Source organism: Oryctolagus cuniculus, chromosome 11, assembly GCF_051225735.1.
Source record: "Oryctolagus cuniculus isolate XC-2025 breed Fujian yellow rabbit chromosome 11, ASM5122573v1, whole genome shotgun sequence".
In the NCBI taxonomy this organism is placed as follows: domain Eukaryota; kingdom Metazoa; phylum Chordata; class Mammalia; order Lagomorpha; family Leporidae; genus Oryctolagus; species Oryctolagus cuniculus.
The window spans coordinates 25,815,389-25,833,364 of record NC_142877.1 but is presented as its reverse complement, the minus strand read 5'-3'; the positions used below and the strand labels follow the sequence as shown (position 1 = coordinate 25,833,364).

Below are 17,976 nucleotides of genomic sequence, written 5' to 3'. Positions count from 1 at the left end.
ATCTGGGAGCTGAGTGTGATGGGGTGATGGGCACAGGGGGGAAGTGGCAGAGGTGGGAGGGGGGAGCAGAGTTGGCGGGGGGGGGGAGCTGATGGGGGCGGGATCAGTGGTGGAGGGGTAGGGCCAGGGAGTGGCTTGCGTGGGAGGTGACAGCTGGCAAGTCTTAGGACTGGAAGGACACTCCGACCTGGTCTGTCCTGCAGGTGGGGCTCAGTCACGTCCCCGGGGCTGCTGGCTGGATCAGGGAAGTGCCTTTTGTGTGAGGAGCAGCACAGACCCTGGGGACTGCTGACCCCCAGTAGGAGTGCCCCAGCTCCCTGTGTGACCTCAGGAAAGGCCACGGGTCAGTGAGCCTTAGCTTCCTGCTTTACAAATGGTCTAAGGGCCCTGAATTTATCAGCCCGTGGATTTAAGCTCAACGAGTCCACCATTTCCTGTTGTAAGTAGACAAAGTGAGGTCCTTACTGCCCAGAGAGCCGCCCTCAGCTACTGCCTACAGGGGCGGGATGGGACCTGGGCCACGGGCAGCGTCACACACAATGTGGGAGGCCTTGTGGGGACAGAGATGCCCACTGGCTGCACTCGGGCGCCTCCGGAAGTCGGCACTCTTGAGAGCACCGAGGAGCCGAGTCTGCCTCGTGGAGGGTGCTGGTCAGGGCCCTCCAGGTGCTTGCCCTGGTACACGGCCCAGGCCTGCACACGACAGGGGAGCTGGGGAGGGGGCTGGTGCCATGCAGGGGGAGGACGGACTGCCTGTCTCCCACCCCTCTTTCTCTCCATCTCCCCTCCCTCCCTGCTTTCCTCCTATCCACCCGTCTCATAGTCTTCAATCTCCTTCTATATTCTATGCCTTAGCTAACACTGAGGATTGAATGAGGAATAAAACAGATATGGTCCCTGCTCTAATGGGAAAAGCCAGCTGCAATCAGCTAATCAGAAACACTTTCCAGGTGATGGAGTGTGATAAGTAAAAGAGAAAATAAATGAGGTGATGGGATAGACAGTGATGGCCGAGGTTTGTATCTGGAGAACTGTGCAATGAAACCCCCGTCCCGTTGCCACAGACAACGTGGACTCCTGATCATTTAAGGAACCACAAGTAAGAGGCAGAACTAAGATTCGTGAGAATAATGTAGAAGAAATCTAAGGGACAGAGGAAACTTTAGACAAAACTTGGGCGGCAGGAACCAGAAGGCCAAAGAATTGCAATGTCTGCAATCAGGATCTAGAACGCAGGAAGAACTGCAAGTGGACAAGAGGCGGGGGGCTTCCCCTCAGGAAAGTTCTCATCAAAAGACAGGAATCGGGGTTTGTGGGAGAGGAAACCAGAATTCCACAGGCATGTGAGGAGGTGCTCAAACCCCTCAGTGTCCAAGAAATGCGAATAGAAACGGGAGAGGTGCCAGCAGGGGTCGGTAGGGCCGTGGGCACTGCTGTGGGCACTGCTGGGGCTGTGTGTGGCACGGGCACTGCCCCTGGGATTAACCTGGCACGCTGGGTTAAATTAAGACCAAACCCGTGAGCAGATGCCCCTGTGCGAAGGGAGGCTCACAGGGGCTCTTAAAGGGGCCTGCTTAAGGAGACCCACAGTGGGGCTGGAAGTTGGAAGCAAACTTATGTCCCTCCTGGGAAGGTGGCTCTGTGTGCGTGTAATGGGTGCCCACCATGCAGTCTATCAGCATCTAGAAGCAACAGATTAGATCTGCAGAGGACAAGAACAGATCCTCGGAGCGCCGCCACGACTGAAAGAAAAGTGAGTCCGCAGAACGAGGTCCGTCCTCAGCATGAGGTGATGTGCATGAGGTAAGAGCACACGCACAGCCACACACACGCAGCCCAGAGGCGTTCGCTTGAGCACGCTAGGGCGGCTGTCTGGGGGGAGGGACTAGATCAATAATGAAAAAGCGAGGGGCTGCTTTGGAGTGGGTGATAAGCAAAGGTCTCTTGGAGGAGGGGTGCTGGCTGAAGCCTGGATAAAAATGAAGACCGCAGCCTGATGAAGAGCGGGGTGGGCAGGGTGCTCCAGGTTAAAGGAAGAGCACGTGCCAAGGGCCTGAGGTGGGAAGGAGATGGAGCGATTCAAGAAGGCGGGTGTAGGGAGGCCGTTAGGAGATGTATTGCTACGGGGCCACGGGGGATTTACCTGCCCACTCAGTCCTGTCCTCAGTCTCCACGTCTAGTGGGACACAGGGACGCCGAAAGAGAAAGCCAGAGTTGGTGTTAAGTGCTGGGGCGAGCCCTTCTGAGGTTGGATTTTGCTGTCTGTGAGCACCGTCTACAGGTGTCTGTAATACGTAACCTCCCGTAAGGTTGGCTGCAGTATGCGAAGTGGTTGGCATGGTCATTGGCATACGGCCAGTCCCTATTTATTGCAGCACTGTACTGAGGATACTGTAGTTCAAGGTAGCACAGGCAAGGGCACAGGGTACCAACGGTGACAAGAGGGACCTTTGTTTTCTGCACTGCTGAGTTCCAAAGCAGCTAGAGAGGTGCCTTGTAGCCGAGAAGGGAGGGGAGCTTGTGGCTTTCCTGGTAGGAGCAGAAGCCCAGCCTTGGAGGTTGCAAGGTGCATTGGTGGGAGGGGGAGGGGGCTGTCGAGCAGCCTGGTTGCCGGGGGGGCTGGGTGTGTGAGGCTGAGGGCGAGTGTGTGTCAGTTCTCATTACCCACAGTGGCTGCGCCCCATCGAGTCTCCACAAACGCGGAGCTGGTGAACACGGAGCCGCGGCGCCCAGGAGCAAGGCTCGGCTGAGGGCTTTCAAGCTCAGTCTCCGGTAGGGAAACAGTCCCACTGTCTTCAGTACAGAACCCTGCGACGCATCGTGTTTTTAGTCCAGGGCGCTATTTATTTAATGTGTCCACATGATTCATTAACAGTGAACGCCTGGCTACCCTCACTGTGACCTACACCTAACTTCCCTAACGTGGATTTTCTCGGTAAGCCACATCGCAGCCTTCCTGGGAGTCTTTTTGAATAGTAAAGTCACCAACAAGCAAAAGAAAACTAGTGAAAATGTGACACTTATTGGACTACAAAGGGGACACTTGTTTGCGGAATGAGGGCAGAAAAATGAAGGCAGAGGGTTGCCTTGATTGACCTCACTCTGAATGTTCCCAGTGGTGAATGCGCCCCATAGAGCTTAGTGCGCATTTATGAATGGGTGCAGCAATGGCTCAGGGACTGAGCTGGGGGTTACAACTAATGTTAGCGGGCAGCAGAATTTGCGAATGTAGAAGCCACGAGTAATGGGGCTCAGCTGCCTGTGCAAGAAGAGACAGGCTGAAGACAGAGCAGGAGTGTCTCCGAGGCCACGCTTTGTCCCATGTTAAGGGCCCCAGGAATCAGGTGTGTGTGTGTGCCAATGGTGGATCCCGGGTGGGTCGGAGCGGCCCCCAGAACTTCCTTCCTCTGAATGACAGCCTACAGCTGCTAGGGGACTGGCCACGTAGCCACCCATTCAACACATATTGAGCACCTACTGTTGCCAGGTCCTGTGTTGGTGTCACCACCCTCCAGCAGCTCATGTCTGCAGGAGACAGACTCGTACCCAGCACGGAGAATGTACAGAGAAAGATGTTCCAACGGGGGAAGCAGGAGTCAGGGATGGCTTGGGAGAAGCACCAAGTTGGAGCTTAATAAATGCTTTCGACCAATGAATGTGTGACGGACGGCTCTCTCTCGGGGAGATGACGCCACCGAGGATGAGGGGGTCGGCAAGGTGAAGGCGCTGAGAAGGTGCTGCAGGCAGAGTGCCACGGTCTCATGGTGGGAGACATGACGCGGTTAAAGCCCGAAAGGGCCACAGTGGGGAGGAGCAGTGAGGCCAGGGGGGGCCGAGCAGGCTGGGCTATGAGGCCAGGGTGAGGAGGTGGGGCATCATCATAAGGCCATGGGGAGCCCTGGAAGACTTCTTGGTCGAGGGGGTCAATACTGTTTGCATTTAGAAAGGTCTCTCTGGAGCGCCCAGGAGAGAGCTGAGGACACAGGGCGCAGGGAGCCCAGGAGGCCACTAGGGCTGTCCGGGTTTGAGCAGATGAGCTGAAGGGGTGCTCTGTAGGAGGAGCTCCCTCCCAGGCACTGGTGACAGGCAGGCAGAAGGGAGTGGCCAGGGTGCAGGTACTGGAGGAGGGGGCAGAAGTGAGTGCGGTGTGCTGAGTCCGAGAGGCAGGAGCCCATCTGGGAGACAGCAGCATTAGACCAGCAGGTGTGGGGCTCAGAGGGGCGGCCCTGCAGGGGGAGAGCGGGACTTGCTGGGTGGGGGGAGGCCGAGAAGCAGACCCTGGAGGTAGGAGGGCGGTAGGGCTAGGAGGCAGAGATTCTGGGCACCAGGTGAGAGTGGTGCCAGGAGAAGCAAGGGCCCTGCAGGTGCAGATCCCGCAGGAGACAAGGGACGTGAAGACAGTGATGCATCCTAGAAACAGGAGCAGGAGGGACAGAGCCAGACGGGCTGGGTGGAGGGGGTTAGTGACGGGAAGGCGCTTTCAGGTACATGGTGCTCTGAGAGCAGAGGGAAGACCAGAGCAGGAGGAACCGGAGGCCATGTTGGTGTTCAGGCTGGTGGCGCTGGCCTGATGCGCAGTTGGCTGTTTCCTGCTTAGGGATGGATTCCAAAGCTCACGGAGGGGCGCAGTGTGGGGAAAGTCAACAGTGGCCTGGGAGGGGGCGCTCAGGCGGCAGAGTTCCTGAGAAAGGCTGGTGCTGTGAGCTCGGCCGGTTACCGGGTGGCCAAGGCTTGGGCTCTGGTGGTGAGAGTTGGGGGAGTTCCCGTGGAGGTGTCTCGTTTCTTTGTGCTGTTGGGGGGGGGGGGGGGCTTGTGTTGGTGGTGATTGCCACAGTGGTTTTGCTTTAAGAGGGTGTCTGAGGGTCTCCCTGCAAGGAAAGCGTTACTTACAGCAATGGAGCCCAGGTGCTGAGGCCAAGTGTATCCAAAGCTCACCTGTGGCCAGGTGTCGCAGTCCCCAGTCCCCTTGTCCTGAAGAGTGCTACATCCTGCTGCGCCCAGTTGCTCTGCTAGGCTGTGTGCTTCCAAGGCATGCGGAAGAGAGTCTTCCATGGTGCCTGCTCTCGATGGAGGCCAGGGGACCTCTGATTCCCACCGTGGGTCGCCTGCCATCGGGGCCCTTCCATCTCTCCCTGGACCAGGGGCTGCCGGCCATCGGGGCCACACTTCGTGGCAGCTGGGCCCGGGGCCACCTGGATGTGGTGCGGAGGCGACGGAAGTGAAAGACGTCTGGGTGGGCAGGCTGTGCTTTCCGCTCTGACCCGTCTCCAGGGAGGCCCATCCCTTTCACCGCTCCCAGTAGCATTCTGGCCTAGGGGGCACTGGTCCTTGCCTAGAGAGCAGCCAGAAGCTGTGGCTGGCCTCCAGAGCCCGTGGATGGACGGCGCCCAGAGCTGCAGGTTGTCCTGCTCCTGTCCGCTCTGCCCAGCCACCTGGAGCCTCACCAGTCTCGGCAGGACCTGTCGGAGCTGGAAGGCAGTGGCCTGGTTCGAGTGCACACTCGTGAGCTCCATCCCAGGCCTGCAGAATCAGACTGGGCAGAAAGCCCAGGAACGCGCAGTTTTACAAGTTCCTCGTGGTTCCTCTGATGCAGGCGGTCCATGGGCCGCACTGACTTTCTCAAGCATTGGGAGTCCCTGCACACGGACTGCTCATCACCGACCTGGGCCGGGCTAAACCCGTTCCTGCAGAATCTCAGCTGGTTCTCACAACAGCAGCTGAGGTGGGTATAACTGCCTATTTTATTGCTAGGAAGACTGAGTGGTGGGCACTTGGCCTAGAAGTTAAGACACTAGCTGAGCCACTGGCATTGCCTATCAGAGTACCTGGGTTCAAGTCCTACCTTCAGCTCCTGACTCTGGAAGGCAGTGGTGATGGCCTAAGTGGTTGCTCCCTGCCACACTCACGTTAGATCTAAATTGAGTTCCTGGCTCCCTGCTTTGGCCTGGCCCAGTCATGGCCATTGCAGGCATCTGGAGAGTGAACCAGAGGATGGGAGTGTTCTAGTTGTCTCTCTCTTTTTCTTTTTCTTTTTTTTTTATTTTTTTTTATTTTTGATAGGCAGAGTGGACAGTGAGAGAGAGAGACACAGAGAGAAAGGTCTTCCTTTGCCGTTGGTTCACCCTCCAATGGCCGCCGCTGCAGCCGGCGCACCGCACTGATCCGATGGCAGGAGCCAGGAGCCAGGTGCTTTTCCTGGTCTCCCATGGGGTGCAGGGCCCAAGCACCTGGGCCATCCTCCACTGCACTCCCTGGCCACAGCAGAGAGCTGGCCTGGAAGAGGGGCAACCGGGACAGAATCCGGCGCCCCGACCGGGACTAGAACCCGGTGTGCCGGCGCCGCAAGGTGGAGGATTAGCCTATTGAGCCACGGCGCCGGCTTGTCTCTCTTTTTCAAAGAAATAAATTTTAAAATTTTTTCAAAAAGAAGACTGGGACACCAAGAGGCTAAAGCCATATAGGAGGATACAGACCGGTGGGGTGGGAGTGGGCCAGGATGCAGGCCTGTGGCGCTGTCCCCAGAGCAGTGCCCCATGCTGCCTGCTTGACAGCTACATCTGGGGTCTGTGGGTTCCTGGTGGGGCCCGGGTCACCCTGACGTATGTAAAATTTTCATCTGCATGTGTTTCTCAGGGGCTTCTCTCTCATTAAATGGCCAAAGGAGATCTGTGACATGTCAGAGGTTGAGCGGCTCAGCCCATTCTACCCTTTGCTGTGCACACACGGAAACAGGTCCTCCGAGACAGTGGGCATGGGCCTGCATGGCCACACGTCGCTGACCAGAGGCTGGAGCAGTGCCCCTCACATGGCCTGTGGATTTGGGAGGGATTTCTCTGCTCCTCCCCTCTCCCCATATTCCAGCAGCCACTGGGTTCGTATACTTTTTTAAAGATTTCTTTGAGAGGCAGAGATACAGTGGGAAGGAGAGACGGGGGTGGGGGGGAGGAGAGAGAATCTTCTAGCCGCTGGTTCACTCCCCAAATGGGTTTACACCCCAGCCCTGCCACTTGCTACCTGGTGCCCTTGGGCACCCATCTGTTAAATAACAACTACTTCATCAGGTGGCTTGAGAATTAACGAAGTCCCAGGTAAAGCCTTTAGCACCGTGCCTGGAGCAGGTACTCAACAAAGAGCGAGGGCTGGCATGTGGGTGCGGTGGGTCAGGCCACCGCTTAGCACCCGGCATCCTGTACTGCAGTGCCTGTTCAAGTCCTGGCTGCTCTACCCTCCATCCAGCTCCCTCCTAATGCACCTGGGAAGGCAGTGGATGATGGCCCAATTATACGGGACCCTACCACCCACATGGGAGACCCGGATGGAGTTCCTGGCTTCAGCCCTGGCTGTTGTGGCCATTTGGGGGAGCAAACCAGTGGATGGGAGACCTGTGTTGCTGTTTCAGGTAAATAAATCTAAAAATGAGCACAACACTGTCGCTGTTGGGTCTGAATGTGGTGAGGTGATGCTGGAGGGGGTGTGGGAGCCATCCTGCAGGACGGGAAACATCAAACCCAGGGGCTTTGTTTTGTCCCATTTGGAGGGACTCCACAAGGTTCATGGAAAATGGAATTAAAAGATGGTGCACATTTCCCGGGAACGTTTTGCAGCCCTGGTAGCTGACGGGGGCCCTGGAGGTTTTTACACCCCAGAGATAGACAGGTGTCTAAGGCTGGAAACTGGGGTGCCACTGACCAGGCAGCAGAACTTCCCTGCTGAGCCCACCGCCTTGCTCGTCCCCTGCATCCTAGCCAGGGCCTCCTCGCTCACGGCTCTCTGCCTGCGATGCTGCTCCCAAGACATCAAGCTGGCCGGCTCCCTCACCACCGGACCTACCCTTTCATTTCTCTGGTCCCCTCCCCACCAGAATGTCAGCCATGTGAGGGCAGAGGCTTCGCCTGATGCTGTGTGCCAGCACATGACAGCTACGCAGTGGACAGTGTCCCGTGGACGAGTCTGCGGCTGGCACAGCAGATGAAAACTATGTTGTGCATTTCCCCCAGCCCAGTGCTGGGGCCTGTGCCTCCCTGCAGTGCTTGGTGCATGACAAGAACCGCAAACAAGTGCCTGTCAGGCGACAGCTGGTTCAGATCCCTCTCATGTCAGGTTAATTTCAGGTTAGGACAAAGCAGCTCCAGCGCCCTCGGGTCGTCTCTGGGGCCAGTGTTGCTTTATTGGATTCCCCTGGCCTTCAAACTCTGGTTGGCAGGGAGGGGCATTGTTGCGGTACAGGGGGCTGAGCCACTGATGGCCACGCTGGCCTCCCGCGTGGGAGTGCCGATTCCAGTCCCGGCTGCTCCTTTCCATCAGCCCAGTACCCGGGCCCCTGCCGCCCACGTGGAGGATCTGAGCGCTCAGGATGGAGTTCCAGGCTGCTGACTTCAGCCTGGCCCAGCCCAAGCCAGTGCAGCCACCTGGGGCGTGAACCCGAGGATGGAAGAGCTATGTCCCGTCCTCTCTGTCACTCTGCTTTCAGATAAGTAAATCTTTAAACCTAACAACCTCTAGGTGGGAGGGGCCATTCCCACCACCGGGGTGGATTCTCCAAAACCAGAGCAGCTGCTTCCTAAGCTCCACCGCGGGACGCAGGCTCCACCTGCAGCCGGCCCTGCCCCAGCCGTGTGCTCCCGGGCAGGCGGCCTGGCCTCTCTGCGCCCCAGGGTCCTCCCTGAGATTCCCTACAGCAGGGTGAGGCAGGCTCCGCCTTACCTTACTAGCTGGTGTTGGTGAATAGGTGGGAGTTGGGGAGACCCACCTCTGGGAGTGCCGGGGAGGGGCGTGTGGTCCCAGGCTTCAGCTGGGCAGGTTGCCGTGGGCGCGGGATGCCGGTCCCTCGGGCAGGCAAACTCTCCCAGCCCCGTCCCTGCAGGCCCCTGGCCTTCGCTGAAGTGACGGGAAGGCACTCGGACAGGCAGCTTCTGTGTATCTTTAATATCCTCCAGGCTCGCCCACCCCCTACCCGCGCCCCACTCCCCTCCCACTCCCGCCGCCTTTCCGAGTGGAGGACAGGAGCCCTCCCCCAGCCCAAGGACTAAGGCACCAGGTGGCTGCAGCAGGCCGGCCCGGACACACGCACAGGTGGAGACGCACACACCGCCGACGCGGACACGCGCGGGGGCGGGGCGGGGGATCAGGCCGCGCGGGCTCCCGCAGCCTCGGGGCTCGTCCTGGCCGTGGGCGGCCCAGGCAGCCCCGCGAAGGGGACCGGTCGGGAGGAGAGGGAGCCGCGGCGGGGCGGGATCCTCACTTGCCGCCCTTGCGGGCCAGACACCGCGGGAGGCATGAGAAAGTCTGCTTGACGCGCGCCAGCAGCGGCAGCGGCCGGTGGGCTTCCCGGGGCGAGCGCGGCACCAGGCGCTGCAAGGTTCCCTCGGAGGCCGCCGCGTGCGGCGCGGCGGAGGCGGCCGAGGTCGAGGAGCCCTGGCGGCAGCGCCTGCACAGCGGCAGCAGCGCGCGCACCTCCTCCTCGTCGCGGAACGGGCTCTCGCCGAAGCGCTCCTCCAGCTGCCGGCGAAGCTGGGGTGGGCGCGCGGGAGGGGGCGGGGTCAGCGCGTCGCTCGCGCCCTCCGCTCCTCCCCGGGCCTGCCGCACCTGGCTCAGCCCCGCCCCCTCCCGAGTTTCCAGGCCCGCCCGGAGCCCCCTCTCCCGGTCGGTGAGCGCCTCCGCTCTCTCGGAACCCGCTTGACCTCGGCACTTCATCTTCCGGACCTGCACCGTGTGGTCCGCGCGGGTCCCTCCCCCGCCCCTGCGCATTCACTTCCGAGGGCTCCGGGGCTGCACCCACGCACGGCTTCTTCCCCGCCCAGCCATTTCCGAGCGCAGCCCTGCTCCTACGCGCCCAGCTAGGGAGCAGCGGCCACCTGCTGAGCCTGCCTGCGATCTAGCGCTCTCCCGGCTCTGGCGCGCGCTCTCCTCTCTCCGCACTCCCGCAGCCCGTTAGCCTTTGTTCCCGGGGAGGCCTGAGTCTCTGACTTTTCCATGTGCCATCTGCCCAGGAGGTGTCACCCCAGGGCCTCTCCAAAGACCCAGCGCAGGAGGGGGCATGGACGGGGCTCCCCGCAGGGGTCAGACGCCCGAAAGCCGCCGGCTCCCCGCGGGTAGAGCAGGCAGAGGGCAGTGTGGGGAGCCCCGGTCCAGTGAAGGGCCCACTGCCTGGTCTAAACTTAGACCTTCACATTCCAAATTAAAAACGGAAAAGCACTTGGCTGTTAAACTACACCCGGGAGCTCAAGAGTCCTAATTTTGAGACCCCAGGAAAACCAAAGCACAGGCTGAATTCTTTCCAGGCAGTGCTGGTGAGGTCCAGGGGGAGGAGGAGGAGGAAGGGTCTCCCACCCCGCGCCCCCGCCCCAGGACCTACCTTCCGGGAACTCCCCCAGCCAAACTCTTCAAGCTGCTGCCTAAAGCCTGGGTTGGGGTTGGCGATGGGCCTGGTGGCCTTGATGGCTTCCAGCACTTCTCGCCAGCCCAGCCCCGTCACAGTCATCACATATGCGGTCACAATGGTGGTGCTGCGAGAGATACCTGCAAAACTGGGGTCCCCAACGACCCCCAGGCTTCAGGGAGGGTCCACAGCCCCAGGCATGTACCCCACTTCAGCACCTCCACCCCCCACCCCCACCTCCAGCAGCAAAGAACCTTCCAGGACCTGTCTGTCTGCCCACCACCAGGCTCTTGCTCATGCTGTTCCCTCTGTCTGGAGTATCCCCCGCCACTCTACACCAAAGGCTTGGCTGAAACATCGCTCATTCGTTCCACAAACACTTCCTGATCATCTGTTCTGTTCCAGGTACTGGGCTTTAGTGGGGGAGTAAAACAGGCAGAGTGTCCCCGAGTTGATAGTATGGGGGGAGGAACAGACATGAAGCAGAGAGGCCGTTTCCGGAAGTGACGATGGCTTTGAAGCTGAGGCGGAGGGCCAGGAAGTCTGTATGGAGAGAGGTCTTAATCTGGTGGGGGGGGGGGGAGGGGGAGGGGACACTGGAGGAAGTGACATGAAGCTGAGTCAAGAATGTTCGGGGTAGTGTGGGCAAAGGTTTGTGTAGCTGCAGTGGGGGAAGGAGGGAGACAGGTGGGAGGCAAGGCTTTGTTTTGACAGGAAGGGGGGAGAGAGCGAGCTAGTGAGAATGCTATCTTCCATCTGCTGGTTCACTCCCCAGAAGGGCTGGGCCACGCCAAAGGTAGGAGCTTCATTGGGGTCTCCCACATGGGTGGCAGGGCCCCAGGTGCTTGAGAGAGCCGGTCTCCCAGTGGGAGCTGTGCAGCCAGGCTGGGCTGGGCTGGGCAGAGCACCGGTGTTCGGTGAGGATGATCTCAGCTATGCCGGTGGCACCCCAACACAGAGAGCCTGTCTCCCAGCCTGGGTTCCCACTGCCCTGCACCCTTGCCTCAAAGGCCTGACCCCTGTGCCTCCCGACAGTGCTCAGCTCAGCATTCGCTCCCCCACTTTACAGATGAGTAAACTGAGTCTCAGGGGGGCTCAGCTAGGGGGCTAGGAGAGCCATACGGCTGCTTTGAGCCTCTGCTTGTCACCTCCCAGATGAATGGTGGGCTGCTGGCTCGGCAAGATCACTTCCAGGGCCCCATCATCCCCATGGGACAGAGGGGTGCTCAGGGTGGGACAGCCACTCCCCTCTTAACTCACCAGTGCACAAGGCAGTTCCCCCCATTGAGGCGGCAACAGTGGATAAAGTTGATACATTCTTTGAAGTGCTTTTTGCTAGAGAAGGAAGGGACAGGGTAGGGAGCACTGAGGGCCATGTCTCCGAGGAGTTGTCCCCTCCCCACTCGTGGGATAGCGAGGGACAGAGAGCCTGGGGTCCTCAAGTCCGCTGGCATGAGGGGGTCTCACACAGTTCATGTAAAATCCACATTATCTTTCAACTTTCCACGAACTTTGTGAAGCCCCCAGTGGGAGGTAGAGGGGCATGTGGGCGACAATGGTGGTGTTTCGGGAGGTGAAAGAGGCAGGGGTCCTGTGGATCCCGTTTTCATGCTGGGTTATTGTGGCTTTCAAGGAAATGGGTGGGAGGAGGGAGACACAGGGGTCCCACTCCTCTGGGGTCTGCAGTCAGAACTTGTGACAAACCAGTGATGGCCAGCAGCGGGCTGAGGGCGATTCCCCAGGGGCGGGGTTCTGTCTGGGTCCATCCCACGCTGGCAGGCACTGGTGCTAACGACACAAAGATCCTGCATGTGTAGCCTCCATTGTCACACACCAGGTCCTGTCCTACAGCTCAACCTTGCGGCGTCTGATCTGAGCCTCCTTGAGTCTCATCATACCTTGTTTTACAGATGAGGCTCAGAGAGGGGAAGAGATTTGCCCAAGGTCACACAGTAAGAAAATGGCAAAGCCTGGCAGGGTCCCAGCTGTCTCAAGTCCGAGGTCAGGGACAGGTGGATCAGGTGCATCTGATCCCATGAGACAGGGCACCTTCTCCCTCTCAAAGCTGAGGAGCCTGAGGCTTGGGGAGATTTTCTTGGCCAGGGGTGACTATGGGTGATCCCCGGTGACAACTCCTCCCTTCCCCTCAACACAGGAGGCAGCTGTCACCTGTCCGTCTGCTGGCCCATCCAGGGGAACTTACATGGGTACCTCAGGGGTGTCGGCCACTGGGATGCGAAGGTAGGTGATATCCTGCAAGGACAAAGCATGTCAGGCTTGCGCCTGGTCCCGCCCCCCCGCCTCCCCACCCTGAGCTTCCCAGCCCCGTGCACCCCAGCCCTGTTTCTGCCCTGTTGCTGCCTGTCTGGGCCACTGTTGCCCCCTCTGACTTTGTGATCCCAGAACCTTCTGAGCAGATGGTGAACTAAACCCATAAATGACTTAGATATGAGGACTTCATTTAAAAAAGCCCCACAGAGCCTTTGTCTTGGGCTGGGAAGGGCCTTGCTGAAGTGACTCCCTCCCAAGCGGAGATATGAAAATGACGTGGGAAAAAGGACAAAGCAGATACGACGGTCTCTAGGAGAAACAAAAGTTAGGAAAACAAGTTTGAATTTCGTGAATTCTGGTTACAAATCTGCGCTAATTATTAGAATAACCAAGGAACAAGCTGTCGGTAATTTTCCCAACAAACTTGCTATGTTACCCTTTGCTTGGGGCTTAACCTCCGCACAGTATCTGAAGATTAGTTCTGCCCAGCTTCCGGGGACCTCATTGCTTTTCTCAAGGTCTTCCCGTGCCACTTTGACATTCAGTTGGCTCTTTTCAGGTGCCTGGTCTGTCACTGGCCACTGGCTGAGGGACCACAGGCCAGAGCCACAGCTGACCGTGGCTTTGTGTGAAATTCCAGGCCTTCTCGGAACTCAAATTCCCCCAAGGTCATGAAATCCTGTATCTTTTGCAAGGTTTGCAGTTTCACTTTGCAACACATTTGGCCTTGGGTTGGCACAGGGTTGTCAACCCCGACTGTTCAATTCGCTGATGGGGGGAGGGAGGGGTGCTGGTGAGCAGAGGGCAGGGCCGTGGGAGCCAGGGCCTCAGTAGCAGCAGCCGCTCCATGCCACCCGGCCTTGACCACCTTCCCACGCGTGCTGTTGGGACTGTGTCCTCCAAGAACTCCAAACCCAGGCTCGGCTGGCCCGGACTTGTGTTCTTGGAAGGACACTGAAGATCACAGACAATTGCGGATTGCCCTTCGGGACCATCAAATTGGCCTCAGGGGAACGCTGAGGCTGAGAGAGGAGGTGGCCCCTGCCCAAGGTCACTCAGCAGTCTGAGGCAGAACCTGGTCTCAGCCTGAGGTCTCCAGAGGCTGTCCCCACCACAGTTCTCCTTCAGCGGACGGACGGACAGACGGACGGACAGACGGGCTGCGTTTATGGAGTGGGACGGTTACTACTTTGTTGTCATTTCACTGTAATTTGTTGTGCATTTATTATGCAGCTCTCAGCAACTCAGGGAAGTGGGTATTATTATAAAACTCCCATTGTACAGATCCCGCAGCTGAGGTTCAAGGAGATGAAGCCCTGCACTCAAGGTCCCAGGGAGAATAAACGGTGAAGACGCGCATCTGGCCTCCTGACTACCAGGTGTAGTCTGGACTTCCTGCCTGCCTCCTCTGGACCCCAACACCCCCACCTGCCTTTTCCAAGACTCGATAAATCCCAGTATCAACCCCCCCACACACACACAGGGAGGCCCAGGCTGAACTGTGTGCAGAATATCTTCATCACCCCAAGCCCCTCTGCATCCTCACAGCAGCCTCTGGGCTCGAAGGCCCAGAGATGAGAAGTCACAGACCAAGGTGGCACAGTAGGACACAGAACCCAGAATCATCCATCTGGGATCGTCCGTCCATGTGGGCAACGGGAAGCCTATGTGGTGGCCTTTGAACCGTCCAGTGCGAGACCTCTGTGTTCAAATCCCAGCTCCTCAGCTTCTCAGTGGCGTAACCTCAGTGTGTTCATTTACCTCCCTGGGCCTCAGTGGCCAGCTGGGGATGGCAGTGTCAAACAGTCCCGTGTCAGGACCACAGACATGAGCACAGGTCAGAAGGTGGCACAGGCCCTAGCATATTGCCCGCTCGGAAGGGGAGAGCTTGCAGCCCGCCCTGCCCACCTGGGCACAGCCCTGGGAGGCGTAGCGAGTACCTGCAGCAGAGGCTGGGGTGACTCATGTATAGAGATGATATGTGTGATCTTATTCCGGCCCAGCTGATCCGGGTCTTTGGCATCTGAAAGAAACAGGGGGCTTGAGCAGGCTGGCAGGTGTGACTTATTTGTCCCTGATGTGCAGGGGGAGCTGGCTGCCCGGCTCTCCGTCCCACATCTCCCAGTCCACATTGGCCCACCCCTACCACTGCCTGCTCCAGGAGCCACAGGTGCCCCATGCCCCTCGGCATCTGCCTTGCTTCTGGGGCACCCACAGCTAAGTGTCCAGCAGCCTCAGGTCTGGCTTAGGAGCCCCAGCATATCCTTGAACCTAGCAATTCTCCTTCAAGGAAAAGAGGTTGCTCACTCAGAGAGCGGTGTGTGGAGTCAGTGTTTTCTGCAGATGCACTTGTTCCAGAAATAGGCAATGAGGGAGAATGGCCTCTGGTCTGGCAGAAAGGGGCTGGAGAGGTCACAGTGGGTCTGCACCTCAGCTGCCCACCACAAGGTCTGTGAGCTCGCAGCCAAGGATGGCCACTCAGCTTCCAGAACGGTATACAGAAGAGGTTTTACACATGATAAATGCATCGACAGAGCTCCACGCAAGTTATTGGCAGGTATGCCCCACAGTGCTCTCCGTGGTCACCCCAGGGGCTGCAGGGCGCAGTCGCTGACACGCGCCCCCTCTCCTGTGTCCTCCTCCTCCTCCTTCAGCACCCTCAGTGGGTCCCAGCTGCAGCGGGCCCGGGGGCAGGCGCATGGCTTTCCTGGGGCTACACAGGAAAAGCAGACCAGGTCTTGCTTCGCCAGGTACAGAAATCAATGGGGCCTGAGGCGGGAAGGGACGAGGGGCGAGCCTCTCCCTGTCCGAAGCTGACACCACAGAGGTGACTCCCCAGCTCAGCGCTCCCAAGCTCCGAATCAGCCTGGCTCTCACACATTTTCTACTCCGTGGCCACAAGTCTGTGCCCAGGCTGCCTGGCCCCATCCCTGACCAGCTGAGAGCCCTGAGGGCAGGGAGGGGGTGGAGGTCCCCCAGCTGAAGGCTGTGGAAGGGGAAGAGGTGGAGGGTGTAGGCTTGGCACCAGGTTCTGCAGCCGCTTGTCTCGGGGGCTGTGGCAGGTGGGGGCAGCGGCACTCAGGACCCTGTCCCAGGCCTCGGAGGACAAGGCTGTGGGGGCGGAGTGCTCAGCTTCCCAGCCAGAAGTGACACCCCAAAGAGACCCAGTCTAGAACCTGCAGGTGGAAGAGACTGGTAGGTCTTGTGGGCAAGGAGGAGGCAGAGGCTCCGAGCAGGTGCAGGCTCGCCCAGGTCCAAAGCTCGGCTCCTGAGCACTTTGTGCTGCCCCTCCGACCTCGTGGTGGGACATCTGGGGAAGGTTGAAGGGGGTGGGGGTGGGGGGCGTCAGCGCCAGGCCCCTGACCCTCCCTTCCTGCGCCCAGACTTGGGGTCGCCTCCAGCCGCCCCTGCAGCCCCCAGTCCTCCATGAGCCCTTCAACCCTCCCAGCCTGGCTGGGGCATTCCTGAGTGTGTCTAAGGTGCGTGGGCCAGGCCTGAATGGTGGCCACAGGCCTGGGGCAGGCAGAGTGCCATGGCCTTGGCAGAGTGGGCAGTGCTCACCAATGAAGTTTCCGAGGTAGAGTCCAGGAAGTACCTGCAGGAAGGACAGGCAGGGGTCAGTGGCTGGGGCTGCACTCCGTTCCCACTCCCTGGCGGCCCGTGGGTCCTAAGAAAGGCCCTCAGGGCTCTCCCCTCCCTCCCTCTGTGAGAGGAGCTGGGGAGGCTGGGAGAGGGGCAGGTTGAGGACAGATGGACCTCGGGAGGGGAGGGAGGAGGAGGAGACAGGAGTGGGGCAAAGAAAGGTGAGCTTGGGGGATTCTGCCTGCAGGAGGCGAGAGGGCACACGGCGGCGGGGCGGGGGTGGGGGGTGGGGGGTGGGAGTGTGGGGGATCCTTCGGGGCAGGGTGGGGCAGGGAGGGCAAACAGTGCTGGTCAGGGCCATGGGGGAGCCAGACACAAGGCAGAGGTGGGTCGGAGAGTGGCAGACACAGCAGGGGACAGTCACAGACACACACAGGCAGAGAGGCGAGCAGCTCAGAGGTACCCACAGCGGGTCTCCCGAGCCACACAGCTCTAGTGGGACTCAGGGCTCAGAGGCAGGCACCGACCCAGCCCGGGGCCCCGCCACCCCTACCTTGGTCATGCCATTTCCCATGGTCCCGGGCCCGGGGGGCCAGGCGCACCCCCAGCTCGCAGCCCGGAAAGCGCTCGAGTCACAGCTGCCCTGATGGCCCAGGCCCGGCGCCTGGAGCCTAGCGGGGAACCGGGGGCCCGGCGTCTGCGGCCCTGCCCAGCCCTGTCCAGCCGCCGCCGCTGCCGCCGCCGCCACCGCCCGCCGACCCCCGGCCCGGGAGGGAAGTGATGGTGGAGCCGCCGCCGCCGCTGCCGCCACCGCCGCCGCAGGCTCCTCCTACCCCCTCGGTCATGTGGGGCCCCCCCGTGGGTCGTGTCGGGGGGCCGGACAAAGCCCCAGTGTGCCGAGCCCACGGGCCCGCGGGACAACGGCAGCTTGTTGGGTCCGCGAGGGGCGCCACCTCCGGAGAGGGGGCGGGGACAACGCCCCCACCCTGGCCGTGTCAGGCGCGGGCGGCTAGGGGATGCCGCGAAGAGCCCCCCTAGCCGGCCCGAGACGCCCTCTCCTCCCGGTTCCGGCCCTGCCTGGACCTTCCTGCCGCCAGGGGCGGAACACCAGCGTCCGTGCCCTTGGTTTTCTAGAGAAACGTGATGGGGCCGGGCCCTGGCTGAGGGCTCTCTGCTCTTCAGACTCTGTTGGCGAGGAGGAAAGTGGGTAATTCCTTTCCCTCCCGCGCTGCTATCCTCAGCTCTTCCATTCATCCCCACTGCTACCCTCCTACTCACGGGTCACCCCCTTCACCCCACTCACCCAGCCGCCTTCCCGTCCACCCACCCCTCCATCCATCAGCCCCAATCCATCCATCACCCCCCATCCATCCATCACCCCCCATCCATCCGTCCATCTACCTACCCATCAACCTTTCCTTCCTTACCTTGCATTGTCTTGCCTTTCCCTCCTCTGTCCCCCCTCACCCCTCCATCCCCTCCTTCCTTCCTTCCATTATGGCCTCTATAATGATGGTGCCATCTTAGAGTTAGGGTAACTTGTGACAGCCGTTAGGGCCTAGAAATCAGAGGTGAATGTGGGAGAAGTAGGCGTGGAGGGCTCCAGGCCCCTGGGTCCCTTGGAGTAAAGCAGATCACAGCAAGGCGTGGTTAGAGACCAGCGTTCCGAAGGTGAGTTTGGAGGCCCTGTTCACCTCTCACATGCTGGGTGACCCTGGGCGCGGTTCCTTGGGGCCCTCACTAAC

The 17,976-nt window shown here is 59.9% G+C and overlaps 2 protein-coding genes, 1 long non-coding RNA gene and 1 other non-coding gene across 8 annotated transcripts in view; 3 read left to right on the top strand and 1 right to left on the bottom strand.

Annotated features, from left to right (window-relative positions):
- Positions 1–99: 99 nt before the first annotated feature.
- LOC103348206 (uncharacterized) lies at positions 100–7,425 on the top strand. Its single transcript, XR_007919335.3, has 4 exons — positions 100–1,803; positions 2,671–2,772; positions 2,876–2,935; positions 3,488–7,425. It is a non-coding gene; the product is annotated as an uncharacterized LOC103348206 (transcript).
- Positions 6,748–17,618, bottom strand: DUSP15 (dual specificity phosphatase 15). 3 transcript variants are annotated; one of them, XM_089307219.1, is made up of 8 exons: positions 16,785–17,618; positions 16,211–16,244; positions 14,590–14,672; positions 12,582–12,631; positions 12,083–12,166; positions 11,639–11,713; positions 10,355–10,526; positions 6,748–9,510 (listed from the first exon to the last, which is right to left on the bottom strand). In XM_089307219.1, the coding sequence occupies exons 1-8, from the start codon at positions 16,803–16,805 to the stop codon at positions 9,238–9,240; spliced, it is 792 nt and encodes a 263-aa protein (XP_089163345.1). In that variant the 5' UTR covers positions 16,806–17,618; the 3' UTR covers positions 6,748–9,237. The 3 variants fall into 3 exon arrangements, with proteins under 3 accessions (XP_089163345.1, XP_051701104.1, XP_051701105.2); XM_051845144.3 differs by lacking the exon at positions 12,083–12,166; XM_051845145.3 differs by lacking the exons at positions 11,639–11,713; positions 12,083–12,166; positions 16,211–16,244; positions 16,785–17,618 and having other exon boundaries at positions 10,355–10,518; positions 14,590–14,667.
- LOC138844316 (uncharacterized) lies at positions 9,519–14,117 on the top strand. 2 transcript variants are annotated; one of them, XR_016215888.1, is made up of 4 exons: positions 9,519–9,714; positions 10,665–10,783; positions 12,534–12,619; positions 13,934–14,117. It is a non-coding gene; the product is annotated as an uncharacterized LOC138844316 (long non-coding RNA). The 2 variants fall into 2 exon arrangements; XR_016215889.1 differs by having other exon boundaries at positions 9,607–9,646.
- A 133-nt stretch (positions 17,619–17,751) lies between the features above and the next one.
- Positions 17,752–17,976, top strand: part of TTLL9 (tubulin tyrosine ligase like 9) — a 56,865-nt gene continuing 56,640 nt past the window's right edge. For both annotated transcript variants that reach the window (XM_089307215.1, XM_051845138.3), the window contains exon 1: positions 17,752–17,902. The gene's annotated coding sequence lies outside the window, so the exon portion shown is untranslated. The remainder of the gene's footprint in view (positions 17,903–17,976) is intronic.